Source organism: Malaclemys terrapin, chromosome 1 (assembly GCF_027887155.1).
Source record: "Malaclemys terrapin pileata isolate rMalTer1 chromosome 1, rMalTer1.hap1, whole genome shotgun sequence".
Lineage (NCBI taxonomy): Eukaryota > Metazoa > Chordata > Testudines > Emydidae > Malaclemys > Malaclemys terrapin.
The window spans coordinates 234,183,753-234,200,667 of record NC_071505.1 but is presented as its reverse complement, the minus strand read 5'-3'; the positions used below and the strand labels follow the sequence as shown (position 1 = coordinate 234,200,667).

The 16,915-nt window shown below is 38.0% G+C and overlaps 1 protein-coding gene across 3 annotated transcripts in view; it reads right to left on the bottom strand.

The window, feature by feature from the left end:
• TMEM131 (transmembrane protein 131) overlaps nt 1–16,915 on the bottom strand; it is a 178,019-nt gene that overhangs the window by 36,659 nt on the left and 124,445 nt on the right. For all 3 annotated transcript variants that reach the window (XM_054009260.1, XM_054009269.1, XM_054009278.1), the window contains exons 12-25: nt 16,087–16,195; nt 13,681–13,789; nt 12,996–13,149; nt 12,726–12,896; nt 12,235–12,345; nt 12,009–12,143; nt 10,739–10,843; nt 8,983–9,069; nt 6,290–6,442; nt 5,317–5,392; nt 5,107–5,224; nt 1,699–1,837; nt 1,454–1,563; nt 904–970 (exon numbers count right to left, since the gene is read on the bottom strand). In XM_054009260.1, coding sequence (XP_053865235.1) covers nt 904–970; nt 1,454–1,563; nt 1,699–1,837; nt 5,107–5,224; nt 5,317–5,392; nt 6,290–6,442; nt 8,983–9,069; nt 10,739–10,843; nt 12,009–12,143; nt 12,235–12,345; nt 12,726–12,896; nt 12,996–13,149; nt 13,681–13,789; nt 16,087–16,195 — 1,644 coding nt within the window. The remainder of the gene's footprint in view (nt 1–903; nt 971–1,453; nt 1,564–1,698; nt 1,838–5,106; nt 5,225–5,316; nt 5,393–6,289; nt 6,443–8,982; nt 9,070–10,738; nt 10,844–12,008; nt 12,144–12,234; nt 12,346–12,725; nt 12,897–12,995; nt 13,150–13,680; nt 13,790–16,086; nt 16,196–16,915) is intronic.

Sequence of the window (16,915 nt, the reverse complement as noted above, 5' to 3'; positions counted from 1 at the left end):
ACCTTTTCCTGATCTTGATCTTACTGTAAGAAAGCACTGATTTATGAGAGGATAGTAAAATAAATCAGTGGTTCTCAACCAGGGGTCCGGGCCCCCTGAGGGGCCACAAGCAGGTTTCAGGGGGCCTGCCAAGCAGGGCTGGCATTAGACTTGCTGAGGCCCAGGTCAGAAAGCCGAAGCCCCACCGCATGGGGCTGAAGCCCAGGGCCCTGAGCCCTGCCACCCAGGGCTGAAGCCTGAGCACCTTAGCTTTGCGAGGCGCTCTGTGGTGTGGAGTCCTGGGCTATTGCCCTGCTTGCTCCTCCCTAATGCTGTCTCTGGCTTTTATATGCAGAAAAACAGTTGTTGTGGCACAGGTGGGCCATGGAGATTTTATAGCATGTTGGGGGGGGACCTCAGAAAGAAAAAGGTTGAGAACTCCTGAAATAAGTAACTAGGTATAGCTTATCTAAAAACTGACTACTTGGAGGGAAAAGAATAAGTGTTTATACACTCAAGGAGAACATCTGCTTAGGGGGAGATCACAAGTAAAATTAAGACGGTCAAAAAAGTGAAGTGACAGATGCCCCACCACCTGGGTATTTAAAACTAGCATCCAAGAATATACTGTATAGAATACTTATATATCAGTAAGGGGATGAATAAAATAAGCCAACAGAAATTTTTCATCTTCAAGTTCTATAATTACATAAAAGAATAAACATATAGAAAAAAAAAGTTAAAATTGAATTACACACTAGACTTGCAGGAACACTGCTCTGCAATTTCCATTAACATATCCAACAAACATCACACGCCAGTCATAACTTCGAAGACTTTATGGCTGTATTTTTATTATACAATATTTGTGTGGCTATGTAAAAACTATTAGAAAAGAAGAAAAAGTGTTTTAAAATAACTTACAGAGTTTCTGGAAACCTGGAATTCTAGTGTCCTCAAATTGAAATTTGTTGGCTTACTCAAGTTAAACCTAAAATATAAACATATACTTCTTACCAAACTATATTACAGTGAGATAGGATGTACAGGTATTTATGAAATTCACATAATTGACAATATGGCCTTTATAACACTTTCAAATAATTTCTGGATTTCAACACTAACCAAAAGCACAGGATTTATATTAAGATGACTGTAATGAAGACCACACAGATAAAATGGCCACTCATTTTTCTTATTTTGCTTGTTCTCTCCCTTCTCCACTCTGCATTCCAAAGAGGAAAATCTGAAGCATTTGTTTAGCTCACCAGCTTTGCCCTAAATTGATGACTGGCAATGAAAGTGTACTAAAGTTTCTTTACCTTTTAATTTCCCATTTATACTAAAGCTCTGAATTCTCTCTACAACACAGCCGTTGTTGATAAATACTGCATTGATTTCCCCCTCACCTCCCCGCAAGTAGCACATTTGGCATCAAAGCAAGAGGGGTTTAAATATTCCAAACAATACTTACCGTTCTATTAATTTGTCTACAAAAGATGATGGGTTGGAATACAGAGCTAAAGGAAGGAATTGAACATAGACAGGAACATCTGCTGGGTTTTCTAGAAGTATTTCTTCCTCCTAATACAAAAGCAACAATTTGACAAACATTTACATTCATATTAATTGTGAATGTAGTGAAACTTCCAAATATTAAGACCTATTTCATACTACGCTGTGTCACTGTAAAATTATCCTATTAACACACACACTTACTGATGAGCTGTTGGTATTGGTAAGTGGGAAACTTAAATGGCGTGGTGAACCAAGTATGGATGGCCAGGCCAGTTCAGCTGTGATTTTCAATATTACATCCTTCTGGAGATCTGTGTCCACTTCAAACATGGCACTCAATCTAGAAAAAAAAAGTTATAAAATCCACCTTGTGATAGTGGAATGTCGATAGCCTAACAAACAACAACATTTTGTTAACTTTTCATGCACTCTAGAAAATGTATAATTATTTTGGAATGCACCACTCTTCAATATATTTTTACTTTTGTCAAACATTTGATCTTTACCTGTACTTACTGCTATTTCCATTATAAGAAAAGGAAAGCACAGCACAAAGGGACAACACAACCACACTGTCTGTGCTGTCACACCTTTGCAGAATATTCTATGCTTTCTTGTTTTGTTCCTCCCATGCCTCCTTCAATTACCAGAGTATTCTTTTGTTACAAAGGTGTTTTATGGTAGAGAGACCATGACTAAGGCTCTGACTACAGTGGTGCAAAAAGGGAGTTAGAGTAAACAGCTACTGCTGAATCCTTTTCTAATACTGTTTGGCTGTCCAGTGTGAATAGGATCAAACAGTATTAAAACCCATGAGTGGATATTCAAAGTCACTTCTATAAACATTAGCTGTTTTTAAACACTGGTCCAATATGGTATAGCTCCAGCTATACGGCTTCACAAATTGTGTTAAAGTCTGTCTAGGTCATAAATACAGGACACACAATGTTACAGCAATGCCAACTCCTACCATTTTATCACAAGTCTCAGGATATTTGGTGTTCTTCAGCACCAGATCCTGGAGTCAGATGATTTTAATGAAAGTTAAGATTTTCACGAAGAGTTTCCAACTCCCATGGCTGCAGAGAAAAATCTTAATCTGACCCAAGTGAACCCTAAATGTCCAATCCAGAAAGTAAATGAAAAGAATCTCAAACAGAAGCTCCCCAACTTATGCAAGCATTCCGTTCCGGAACGCCTTGCGTAAGTAGAGTTTTGCGTAAATCGGGAACGTATCTCCAACAATTACGCAAATAAATTTTAAAAAGTGTACGGAACTTTTTCCGTAAGTCCGGATTTCTGTAAGTAGGGTTTGTGCAACCCGGAGAGCGTCTATTTATTTATGTTAAATCTCATGATTTAATGAGGCCTGAGTCATGATATTTGAATGTTTAGGGATGACAGTACTGAGGATACATGTTTGTCCCCTGATCCAGTTGCAATTTGATTCCAATTTGAGATAGGAAATTAGCCATCTAGTCTAACTGAACTAAGCTCTTAAATTTTTCTGTATCCCTAATACAGTTTTCCTCTTGCCCCAGTGATGGTCCCTTCTCTGGCCCAGCTGCTCAGTGCACTCACTCTTCTGAGCTCCACGGTCATGCTAAAAGGTGCAGCGCACAAGCTTAGGGAGGAAATGGAACTGAAGGATAAGTATGATGAGTCATCAGACCAGGCCAAAGAGATTCTCACCCAGTCAGGGACAGAGTAGCCCAACACCCAAATAACACTTACTAGCTGGTGTGGAGATTCAGTAAGCAGATGGGAACACCGGAGGTATGGACAAAAAGTCAGGGTTTTATAGGTCTCAAGCACTTCAGCCAAGGCCTTCTGTTGGCGTGGCTTTAGTACCAGTCAGGTCTGTCCAGTAGTCAGACCGAGCATGCCCTATTCTTTGTTTAAAGTTTCTCTGTGTTATTTGTTTCTTTAACTGAATTTAGAGGGCTTTACACATTCACTGCATCATGTAACTATTTGGAGATGTGTTTTCCTGTATTTCTTTCCCTCTTCCTCAAATATTCTAGCCTTTAATGTAAGCTGCAAAAAGTAGATAATTTCGGGGAATTCTGACAGGGTCATATTTCCCTTCCTTTAAAAGTTACTGTTGTGCTTTCTGAGCGATGCGCCAGGCACTTTTGTTAGGCTGTTGATATAGTTCTATTGCAATATTTCATTACCTATGTTAAGTCTTTTTGTGTTTTCACAAAGTCTAGAACATTAATAAAATCCAAGTTAAAATGGATATTATCACAATAAATAGGATCTCAAAAGCACTTTGCCAACATTAACTAATTCACACAATACCCTTGAGACATTGAACATATTATCCACCATTGAAAAGCAGCCATTTCATGCATGAAATATAGCAGATGCTTTTAACAGAGCACAGTAGCACCACACAACAGTTCAACTTCTTAGGCATTAGTTTGAATATGTTTTTAGTCATTATCACGCTCCATATAACACCTTTCAAAAAAGTATCCCAAAATACTTTACACAAAACTAAGAGATTACTTTATTCACCACTGAAAAGTAGCAATCTCAGTACAGTGGCAAAAGGAGACAATCTAGATAAACAGGAGCACAGCAGCTATTTTGCACAAGCAATACCACATATTTTAGGAATACTGTGTAAGCTGGGGTTTCTTTTAGCCTTCTAGTTTACAAAGAAAGATGGTCAACTACAAATTCACACTAGTTGATTTACCTAAGCCAGAGGTTCTCAAACTGTGGTCCATGGACCACCAGTGATTTGCGAGCTCCATTCAGGTGGTCCGTGGATAGTTTCCTCTAAGGTGCACACCTGGGCGGCCGCATATGAGAGAATGAAGGGCCACCCCACCTAATTAGCGGAGTCGTGCAGGCATGACTCAACTAATTAGGTGCCTGGCCCCTGGAGAAGATGCACATGCAAGGTGAGGTGGTGGCCTTGGGGTGGGGTGGGGGGAAATAGAGGGTAGGTGGAAAAGGGCAGTGGGGTGAGAAGAGGGGGTGGGGCGGAATTTGGGATGTGCAGAACTGTGGTGGCTAGAGAAAGAGGCGACTTTCCTCAGTTCCAGGGCTGCAGCTGCCAGGGAGAGACTCCTGCTCTCCTTCCCAGCCTCAGCTCGGAGGCAGTTGCAGCAGGGGAGAGAGGGACAGACCCACCCCTCCTTCTCAGCCCCAGCTCGGGGGCTGCCATGGTGGGGGAAGACAGGGCACATTCATTGCATTAGATATTAAAATATGAGTTGTGTGCTTTTATTTGTAGAACAAAAAACATTAATGATTAAGGGATTTTTTTTGTATAGCGCTTTTATCCGAAGTGCTTTACAATAGTTCGCTAACTGTACCAACAACATTTGGAAAGATCATTAAGTGGCCAGCCGAGACCCTCTGCATTTTCAAGTGGTCTTCAGAAAAAAAAAAGTTTGATATCCACTGACCTAAGCCAAACATAGCATCTTCAGGAAAATGTCATTTGTCCCCCTTCAAACTCTTTTAGAAGAGCAAACCTAGCAACTATTCCTTGCCCTTCTCTGGCAACACAAGAATTCAATACTGTAAACAGGCAACACAAAACAAAAAGAATCAAGTGATTCACAGGCCACAGGGCAAATATACACTCACCTATGACCTGAGTTCTCTCTGATTCCTGCCCACACTCTGAATAAGTTCTCATGCAAATCCCAATCAGAATCCCATGCATCTTCTTGCATCGTTAAGCTGTGCTGAACTTTAGGTTCAGCTAAAAAACAAAAACCATACTTTTATACAACCCTTCAATATTAAGGGGGGGAATACATTGAGATTTTAATTGCAAAAATGAAAATTACTTACATTTAGATAAGAAAGGCAATCCAACATAACAGTGATTCCCACACTGTAAACCAGGATCAAAATAAATATTTGCTATCTGCAAAACGTACAAAAACAATTAAATGAAGTAAGCATCTCTGATGACTAAAATAAAGAAAAATGCCTGCATTTAGGATGGAAGAATCCCATGCACGGCTACAGACTAGGGACCGAGTGGCTAGGCAGCAGTTCTGCAGAAAAGGACCTAGGGGTTACAGTGGACGAGAAGCTGGACGAGAGTCAACAGTGTGCCCTTGTTGTCAAGAAGACTAACAGCATTTTGGGCTGTAAAAGTAGGAGCATTGCCAGCAGATCGAGGGACGTGATCATTCCCCTCTATTCGGCATTGGTGAGGCCTCATCTGGAGTACTGTGTCCAGTTTCGGGCCCCACACTACAAGAAGGATGTGGAAAAATTGGAAAGAGTCCAGCAGAGGGCAACAAAAATGATTAGGGAACTAGAACACATGATTTATGAGGAGAGGCGGAGGGAACTGGGATTATTTAGTCTGCAGAAGAGAAGAACGAAGGGGGGATTTGATAGCTGCTTTCAACTACCTGAAATGGGGTTCCAAAAAGAGGATGGAGCTAGGCTGTTCAGTGGTACCAGGTGACAGAACGTGGAGTAATAGTCTCAAGTTGCAGTGGGGGAGGTTTAGGTTGGATATTAGGAAAAACTTTTTCACTAGGAGAGTGGTGAAGCACTTCAATGGGTTACCTAGGGAGGTGGTGGAATCTCCTTCCTTAGAGGTTTTTAAGGTCAGGCTTGACAAAGCCCTGTCTGGGATGCTTTAGTTGGGGATTAGTCCTGCTTTGAGCCGGGGGTTGGATTAGATGACCTCCTGAGGTCCCTTCCAACCCTGATATTCTTGATTCTCTGAATAACTGCAAAATTATCAATGTGTTACGTTTAAAGAAAAACTGCCTATTAGTACTAATACACAAAACTTTCCAACCTTTGATTTTTTTCCTGCCTCTAAATCTTCTTTATTGCTCCTTAATCTCTTGTAATAAAACCGCACATCTTCGGACAGAGAGCGTACATATTGTATTTTCACCTTCTGAGAGAAGGAATTCATAATATTTAAACTCTGATGAACTATTTTCCCCTAAAGGAAAGGAAAGAAAAAAAATTATACTGTATACATTTCTCCCACTCTCAACACATAGTGGGCAAGCCATCAGACATCTACCTACACAGGTAGCATTTACCTTCCTTAGCATTTTGGTGGAGGCCTGCACAATTTTTTGTTCTGCCCTCCCAAAACGGAGTCAAATCCTCTGCAGTTTATCACACTACTATGCACAGAACCACCCTAAGAATTTTGAGGAGGATTAGGAAGATGATTTTTTGAGATACTCCCCAAATGTATCAGACTCCTTTTATATTAAAGGTGCCAAAAGATGGAGACTAAGGGCTGGATTTTAGGTTCCCCCGAGGCACAAGGGGAACCAGCTGCTTGTGATGGAACTGGTGCATAGCAGCAAACATTTAGAAGTATTTTGAAAGGCACAATAAAGTAGGATTCTGGAATCCAGTAGGCCCTCAGCTACTGCGGGGTTGCGAGTATGTATATGGTGAAATGTAGAACACATATAGTGCTTTAAAAACACTACTACTAAAACATCACAACCAGAGATAGCCAAAAAACAGGATGAAACTTTCATGAAAATTTATGAGAAACAGATAGATGTTTCACAGAAAATTTTGAAATTCCAAGTTTTTGTGCCAGCTCTAGTCATGATCATCCCTCTATAAAGCAGGTAAGTGACATTTCATCATTTTAAAGCAGAAGAGTTAGACGACTCAACTGTCATCTGCATAACTCTGATTAGAATGCTTGAGCCCCATGTTCTCCATCCTGTGTCTATTTCACTAAACCACGCTGGCACACATTGAGATACTCCCTCTTCTGGCAAAAAGCCATCACGGATGCTCAGTAGAGGACTGGCTTAGCTGGAAATTGTAATTGCCCTAACTGCCATCTCTGGCGGTATAGATGTTACAGCCCCCATAGCCACAAACTACTCTGAGATCCTACCAAAAATCACGGGACCTGTGGTCATGTTTTTCCACTCATTGCAAAGGTCAATGCTGGTAAATGTGAAGGGGAATAGGAATAACCTGTGATCTTTAGTCAAGATCAGTGACCACCTTTCAACCTTCACCAAAGAATAGAGAGAGATGCAAACAAATTATGTTTTCGAGGTATTATTGCAAGGAAGTGGACTAAAAACTTGCATCCTTCCCTCAAATGAAATCTGAGATTTACCTTTTATATATCTCAGTGCATGAGCTGGGGTGAAGAATGGGGGTAAGTTACAGCTATGGGCTCAGGAAATTCTTGACGTGTCATAAACAAGAAAAATCATTTTTCAAAGTGATGACTGGTGCGTGAAGGGATAGTTTACTACACGGCTTTGTCCTGATGAACGGACACATTCCATAGGAGGAAGAAATGACTGTGCCAGAGCCCCATGTATGGAGTCCTGCAGATACACCCATCTTTTATTAATGGGCAATTGGGACTCCATTAAACTCTTTAGGTTTTGTTCTTTTAATCAAAACACTGTCCTAAACCTGTACAGTGATTACCAACAAGAAGAGACTATACAGCTGAACCATCCCCTTTGTGAGTGACAGCCTTTCAAAAATCTTAACAATCCAATTCTTATCCTGTGCTCAACTCACGCCCTTGCAATAAAGCACCCCTACCCTAGTCCTTTGCTACCATCTCTCCTCTCTGATCTCCCTCTCCCCCTGCACTTTTAGTTTTTATATTCCTTTCCCTGATGATTCTCCCTCCTCCTTGGTTCGCTACCCATCAGAAGGCTACATGCTGTTCAGACTGGGTGATCATCCATTCACGGCTCACAGCTGGGCCAGGCTGCACGTGATCCCATAGTTGTGCCACATGCCATGGGAGCAGAGAAGATAAGATCTGGTTAATGGGCTGCTCCCTGACACACAGCCCTGTAGAAAATCAAATGCTTCTGGGGCTCAGTGCATGAAGACTGCTGCAGCAGCAGAGATGAAAGATAGGCAAATCTCCACAAGCAGTCATTGTGATTCTACAGAGGGATTAAAGTGGATCCAGGATCATACAGCTTCCCTGCTGTATTGTTCCTGTACTGTGCCACATACCCCCTTAGGGGCAACCCATCTCCAGGTTGGGAAAAAATGCTAAATACACAACTACTTTTGTATTTTTCTAAACTGGCCAATTTAAGAGTTTCTTTGGTTTCAAAGTCTTTCTTCTGAAGATCTCAGAAATCTGGAGATATACCTGATATAATTAGATGCCTCTCTTCTATTCCTGGCACTAATGCAGAAGGAATGATGGGGAAAACAACTGAGCACAGCTACATCATAATGAAGCTGAATAGAAAGCCAAGTCTGGGCCAGGAGTCAATATCCCAGGCTCTGTTCAAGTGATACAATAAAAGGGGAGTTGAGGTGTGTGTCATGCCTAGCATCTGGGGTGATAAACGCTTCTATAGTGACGGCTAATGAGAGTTTAAGAATAATCACCACTGTTCCCTCCAGCATAGCAATTCACAAGTCATAAAGCAAATCATAAAGGAAGTTGCTCCTGGAAAGGATCTGAAGAAAAAAAAGAAAGAAAATATTGTCAAGAAAATAGCTTACTGGAAAGGAAGGTGGAAGGTGAATGTGTTTAGGGGAGCAAGTCAGTGAACCCACAGCAATTACAGCCTTCACGGGAATTGTCAAAATCTGAAAGAACAAGAGAAGTTTAGTAATACATCTGCTCCAAGTGGCATCTTTATATATCCATCTATTCATCCTTTTATTTCTGTTTTTAGTTACACCAAAACATTTTCTAAAAATCTAAAGTTCTATTATTCATGTTTCATATTTACATATAATCAAGCCAACAGACTTGGCATAATGATATGACAACCAAGTGTGTCAAGTTTAATGCAAGGATGATTATTTTAAAGTCTCATCATCCAGCCCAATATTTTGATTCCTCAGCCAATTTTCTAAAAGAAAATTCCTCAAGTCAAAAGTTTATCAGGAAAAATATTAAGAAGCCCATTTTTCCTTAATCACACGCCTTCTATCAATTTATATGCAACTCATTACAATGCAGAATAAAACATACAAACAAGTTACAAACTTTCCAATGAGAATTTTTGATTTTCCTTGGAAAATACTATGACATCTTCTTAAAAATACTGCACTTGTGTTTACACAGGAGATATTAAACTGCTCTAGAAGCACTATAAATCACGGTAAAGTATTAAGCTGTAGACACAAACCTCTGTTTTATGGATTGGAATATATATAAGTAATATTAAAGATGAACAGATATATCAGTGCAACAAAGTCCTCAAAATCAGAATAAGACTGAAGTGTGGGCACACACAGGAAAAAACAAATAGCTTCAGATTTTATGGTTGCCCAGAGGGTCAAATATGTATACATCGGTGCATATGCAAACAAATGCCAATATTATTTCTGCCAATTACAGACTACTGGAAGACTTCTAAAATATCCCCCTTTTCTGTAGCTACATTCAGAATACGCTACAACACTTCCTGACTCCATAAACGCACAAAAACAAACACAATGTTCACTATATAGTTTATAATATGCTATGTCAACACACACTTAAAGACATCAAAAGTTACAGCCAAATGTTGTTAAAAATTAAAGTGATCCCATTATATGCTTCAAGGTTACGCCTCTTATTGTATAGATTAGAATAGATCTTATTTTGTGGATATTAGCACTGAAGATCAAAGAGGTCAAGTAAAGTAACTTTCTATTACTTCTCTCCAACAGTACGACTCCATATTGTGGGCTGATAACACATGCTAAATGTCTCAAAAGGAGGTGCTACAATGAGCTTTCACACAAATGACTGACATGATACACTACGAGTGTCACCACAGTGTATCATGTCAAAAGATCCATGGTGCTTTGAGTATGCATCGAGCCTCAATGCACTTGGACTCACTTTGAAGCATCACATAATAGATTGAAACAGATTCCAGAAGCAAAGTGGAAAGCTGAATGAAACTTGCCTTTTTTTCAAATCCGTTCAGAGCAAATACAGTACCACTGTATTTCATTGTAACATATGCTTAATACAGTATTCTATCCACCAGGATCCAGACATGTCATCAATGGAACTGTTATGACTTCATAGTTGATTACTGATGTGGTTTGCAGCATCAGTTATGGCAAGGAACTACTGCACCAATGTAGCAACTGCTTTTCAGAGTTAGTATCTCAGTCAGTAAAAAACCTTCAAGTATAGCACAAAATACCAGTCCACAATAGGATAAAATGTCTTTTACACAATAGCCAAAATATAACAATTAACGCCTCTCATCTACGGCAGCACCACTGTCATTTAGGTGGGCAATAAGTATACCTCATAATCTGTTGTTATTTGTATGGCTCCATCATGAATTCCTTCAAGTTCTTTTGCTATTAGTTTTACTCTAAACACAGCATAGTAACCAGATGCTAGAATTACCTGTAAATGGTACAAATATATAATGAATCATTTATGTTTTATGCCACATTCTTCCATTATAAACAGAAATGTTAATAGGAAACATACCTAATAAACTGCAAGTTCTATATACCAATACAGAATCTGTTTAAATTATTTTTCTTTCAACTTAATCAATATTCTGACTAAATTAGACTGTAAATTCCTCAGCCCAGGGAGATTTTTTTTAAACTTATTTGCAAACCACCATGAACATTTACGGTGTTACCTAGATTAATGTTTCTAAAGTTTCCCTTTATAAGACCTAATTTTCCAAAACAGAACACAATATATCCTGGCAGAGAGCGAAGTGAGTTATTTAACTATGGTAAGAACAGCAGAACCAAGCTTGGGATTTGTAGCTGCCATGTATTAATGTTAACAATAGTATTATGATTTAATACTATGAGCAGCATCAGTGATAGTGGGTTAACCATCAATCCCTGCAAGCTGCTTATACAAATAAAATATGATTATAAAAAAATAACCCTTTCTGTCCATTGTCCATCCACACCAGAAGAAAGACAGGAAGCCATGGATTTGGTTTAATTAGGCCATGACTTTATTCCTTTCTCTCCATCTACTGCAAGGGAGACCTTAAAGGGGCAATGCCCCTTTTCTTCCAGCTAACTGGACAAAGACCCAACAAAGGTTGCAGTGGGAACATTCTGTAAACAAAGAAATTCACAGGTTGAGCCCATCTTTGTATATTCATATGTACCACTTATATTTCATAAGAGCAGCTGAGGAAAGTAGAGTGAAACCTGCTGCTATCTGCTTGGATCACTTTCACTTCCCTGAGCAGCTGTTATGAATGACTAGTTCAAAGTTCATTCAGCTCTAGAAAGTGACCAGGGAAATGACTACTATGCAACGACCCAGGAAGAGTGTAAACCAAGCTTTCTGAACATTTTATTTTAGAATCTCACCAACCCATCAAGTGTACCCTTAGGCTACAACTATCCCACATAAGAACAAAATTTATTTTACCTTCTATTCAAAACATGCTACCTTGTTCCTTATCCTGTGAATATCTTCATGACAGAGAGTTATACTTACGTCATTCATTGCTACATTATTTATCATCCCTTATCAATGTGCTACATGCAGCTTTTAATTAAGGACTCAAAAAGAAGAGTTTACTTACTGAAGATTGATCAGATACACTGGCATTTTCTAATTCTGGAAGGTTTGCAATTATTGTTGTTCTATTGCCTTTTTCAGTAACCAGGAGTTCTATAGTCAAGCCATCCCCTATAACATGCCAGCTTTTTATAGCCAGCTTAAAAAAGACAAAGATGACAATCTCAGCAATGACATAGATGCAAAAATTTACTACAACAAACAGGAATTTAAAATATGTTGATTCTTACCTCAATGGGATTACTGTTGATGATTGCAAATAAAATGCTAGTAGTTTCTGTGGCACTCAATATGCCAAAATCTATGAAACGTTCCTCGAGTTTGGGGGGTAATACAAAGTACTAGAGAGATTAAGAAAGGCATTATAGTTGCACTTAAAAATACACAGTACATTCAAAATCAGAGTTCACTAACAAATTCATTAATAAGTGAAAGCATTAAAAATCTGGGACTATGCTTTATTCTATCCATGAACCAAACAAACCACAAAACCGAGAAAGTATGGAAAAAACAGGGGAAAAAACTCACCACGTTAAACCAATCCCTGACAAATTATTTAGTACGTTGAGAATGTCATGGGGAAAGGGGCAGTAAAATTTAGTTTGCTTTTTTTGTTTTAAATCACAGAGGAGTTGAACAGCTACCATGGAGAAAGACCAAGGAAATCAAATTAGTATTCTTTGATCTAGCGTGAAATTTCAAGGAAAAAATAAATACTTACATCTAAAAAACCTGTGTATGCTCGCACAGGCAGTTGAAATTTAGAAGCGTTGGTGATAAGTAAAATATTGTTATCTACATGAACAGATGACGTGGAAGGCATAAAATAAAGTGTGAAAATATATATGGATTCATTAGGTGGGATCAAGACTGGTTTGCTGAAGTTCTGGACCTAAATTAGTGAAGAAATAACATCAATGTTAAAATTTAATATAGTATAGTTCATTAAATATTTAATATTAGGGAAAACTTTCATTGGAATTGGGCTTACCTTAAACATTGTTTTTACTTCTTCTGGTAACACAACATCATGAATGAGGACTGCAAAACTGAATGTATTTGTAAGATAGATTGGCCTTTCCACAGAGTCAGCAGGACTATCCCGGATGTGAAACAATGTGGCAGCATGATCAAATCCTAAATATCTATTTAAAAAGAAAAATGTATCAAAAACTTCAGATTTTCCTCAAAAATAATCTCCTGTGCTCTTTACCTCCAAAGACTAAAAGCAGGCAATTCACGCAAAAGGGATGGCTCTCCCAGTGTATACTCTCTACCCTTGCTTCAGGCTACAGTGGCAGGGCAATCCAAGCACAAAACAGTGATTGTTCAAACATTTTAGAATAGAATAGAAGAGCAAGTGATATAAGTTTGCATTCTGAAAATATGACATACATAGCATAAGCCTCTTAGGTAAATGACTCATGAAAGCCACTGAGAGTCCAAATCTTGAAATTTGCTTATGTATTACTGAGTAACACTAGCTCATCTGCTATCCCAAGAAAGAAAATTAGAACCAGCAGCTGTGCTACTGGAAGAACTCCATAGTTAAGAGTACATAAACAACAACCTTATTCCACAAAACACAAATAAAAGAACAAAAAAAGAAAAGAAAAGAAAAGCGGCTGATTCTCTGTGTTTAATTTTTAATCAGCAATCAGTTTATACAGACTTACCCATCTAATATTTCTGCTTGATATGGAATTTCAAGTTTTGAATAACTCTTCTCTTTTGCTTTAACAGTTATTTTTCCAGAAGACTGAGAAGGTCTTTTTGCTTTTGATGCTGCACATGTACGACAAAGAACAAAATAGGTTCTGTGATCACTTTATTTACATAAAATAGTAAATCAATAGCTATTCTTTATTCTGAAAATTTCATTGTTAAGCAATTAAAGCTGCCATTAAAAGTTAACTGCTGCAAACCAGTAGTAGGATCATTTTTCTCACCTAACTGATTTATACATAAAATACTAAAGCTGTAATTTTTTTCTTTATATGCATAAGAAGATGTGTACTTTAGTCACTAATAGTCCAGGGCACAGTTATTTAAAAATCGTGACCTCCCTCTTCATATTCCTTATTCTAAAGAACTGCTTCAAGATTACCTGTTGTTACTAGATGAGATACTTTCTATTAAGAGACATTTACTAGTATCAATAGGCTGCATATGGTGGAGCTGGAGAGATTCTTAAGACTGAATATTTTTAGGCAAACAATCATACTGGATGTTTGGCAGTGATTTAAAAAAAAAAAAAACTCAGTCCAAACTCTCAGACTAGTAGTTATTGGGAGCAGAGTGCAACAAAATTAAGTCCCAATTTGAGCCTTGCTGAAGTAGACAAGGAATTAGCCAACAAGTTACTCTATCAGTGGGCAAGGAAAATAAATGTGAACAAGAGAAAGCTATTTGTGAGTTAGGGTTATGATGGGGGAGGAAACAATCTTTTCCCTAAGGAAATTTCAGAGAGTGGCATTGAATAAACCTCAAATAAAAGTCACAGGGATCCAGTATTATTAAATAAGGAAAGAAAAAAAACCTGGACGTTTTAACCTGGAAGACTATAGAAATAAGCAAAACCACAGTGCTTGCAAGGACTCCGACATAGCACAAGCTGAAACAAGATAGAAGCCTTGGGGGTTGTTCCCAAGGTCTCTCAGCAAACAGAACATCATGCTTGTAGAAACACCACAAGAAAGCAGTTAATGAAGTCATGAATATTGGCTGGTGGAAGCCACAAACACCTACCATTTTCATATATTAGGGCAGTGAAATCAGAAAAATGTTAAGAATAGGTCCTCTTCATGAAACCAACCCATTAGCCAACCACTTAAATGCTGCAAATGGTTTATTAGACAGAATGTTGTACCCAGCTGAGTCTGCAACTTCACCCTAAGCAACTTAAAGTGCCTACCACACTCATTTTATCTCTGTCTTAATAATCTGTTTTTTCTTCAAATTTCTAAATCTGGACAAATCCTTGCCTCAAGCTGGGGACATTTGGCAAATCTAGAATTTGTGTCCTAACTTCTTATTTCACTCTTTTCTTACAAACTTTTAATATTATGCTCTTAAAAGTTGCAATGATCATAATTCACTTGGGGAGTCTCCCAACATTTTAGCTTGGTTCATCTCTAAATGAATGATATCCAAACACACAAACCTCCATTCTGAATAATTTCAGCCTGAGAGACATACTACACCCTGTAATATTTTTACTGTAATAACTTGTGGATGCGTCAAACACTTATTCTGATAACTCAATAAAAACTTTGGTAGAAAACAGGTATGTTTTATGCACTTTTTCCAATAAAATTGCAGGGCAATATTGACCACATGAGGTTAGGTTGGAAAAGGAAATGAACCACCAAGTCTCTCCAATGGACAGGAGGGATATAAGTGATTAGCCACTGTGAGCAGTATGTGCTCTCCCTGATGGAAAGAATACCAGTGGAAGTTTTATTTTGCACACCAATCTTTCAAAACAAAATAGATTTAAAATTCATAGCAGAATGCTGGAGAGGATTCCATGGTATATGGAATTATTTTCATATCTTCTGGGATTGCCCCAAATTGAAAGTTTTCTGATCTGATTTTGGAAAATACTGAAGATCCAAGAGATGATACTTTCCTTATACTTTAGTAATAGGAATTTGGATAGGATGTATCTGCTTTCTTGAAATTCATAAATACCTAATATTTACCATCAATGATTCTGTTTTACCTTTAACAGTTAGTCAACTAAAAACGGATATATTCTACAAACAATTCTGCTTATGCATCCAAGTAATTTTGCTATTCCATTTTTTTAAAATGTTTACAAGATGGATTACTTTAGAATTCATCTATTCCTGCTACTAACTTACAGGTTTACATGCCATAATTATTTCCAAAGAAACCAGTTTTGAAGTCACGTGAATCAACAAAATTCTGACATGAGAAGGAATGACTGACTCACTTTCCTTAGAAATATGACACAGGACATACATTTTTCCAAAAAAGTATTTTTAAAGTTTTCATGAGATTTCAGTAGCTCTTTAGAAATATTTTAAAATTTCTACAAAGAAAGAAAAAATACTTACCATCAAAACTAATGCTTGCAACTTTGGTATATTTACTTTCAGAAGCTTTTAATGTAACTGGCTTAAAGTGTACTGTTATAGCTTCATTTTGTGGTGTGGGTCTAACACTCTGCAAACAGAAGCCAAAATATTAAACAGTTAATTTGCTGAAAATTTACAACCACCACCAAAACAGTGCACAGCTTTTTGTATTTTTCCAAATGATCAGGTGAACAGCATTTGCAGCTTTTTTTACAATTTAATATTCACTATAATGAAGACGGCATTATAAGATTAAGAGGCTTAGGAACTTGTCAAAGGACTCTGAATTAGTCAAGTTAACATCCAGGAAAGTGGGTAATACAGAACTTTCCACTAACAATATTAGGTGAATCCACGTGTGGTTATGGGGAGAAAAGTGACTATGTAAAAAATAATACAATACACACAGGCAGTGAGTTTTATCTTACTTTTATAATAGCTAAGATTTTTCTGTTGCTAATGCTGCAGAGCTAATACACCTACAGAAGAAAACTAGCTTCTTTTCTGGTTCACACATCAACAGAACTGTTAAGTATTTAAAGTTAATCAATAAAGGTTGTGCCATTTGATGATTCACAAGGCAATGATCCCAGCTTGACTCAGAGTGTAGGTTGAATTTGCAGAGCTGGCTGTTAGAAAAAAATGTTACTTGAATACGGAGAAAATTTATTTGTCACGTCAGATACTACACATGGAATTCTACAATTTTACAGGGTCACTTTTCAGATTCCAACAGCATTTTAATGTTCTAAAGTGAGTGGAAATGGTATTAAAGTTGTGAAAGGAGTCAGTCAATGAACATGGTTAG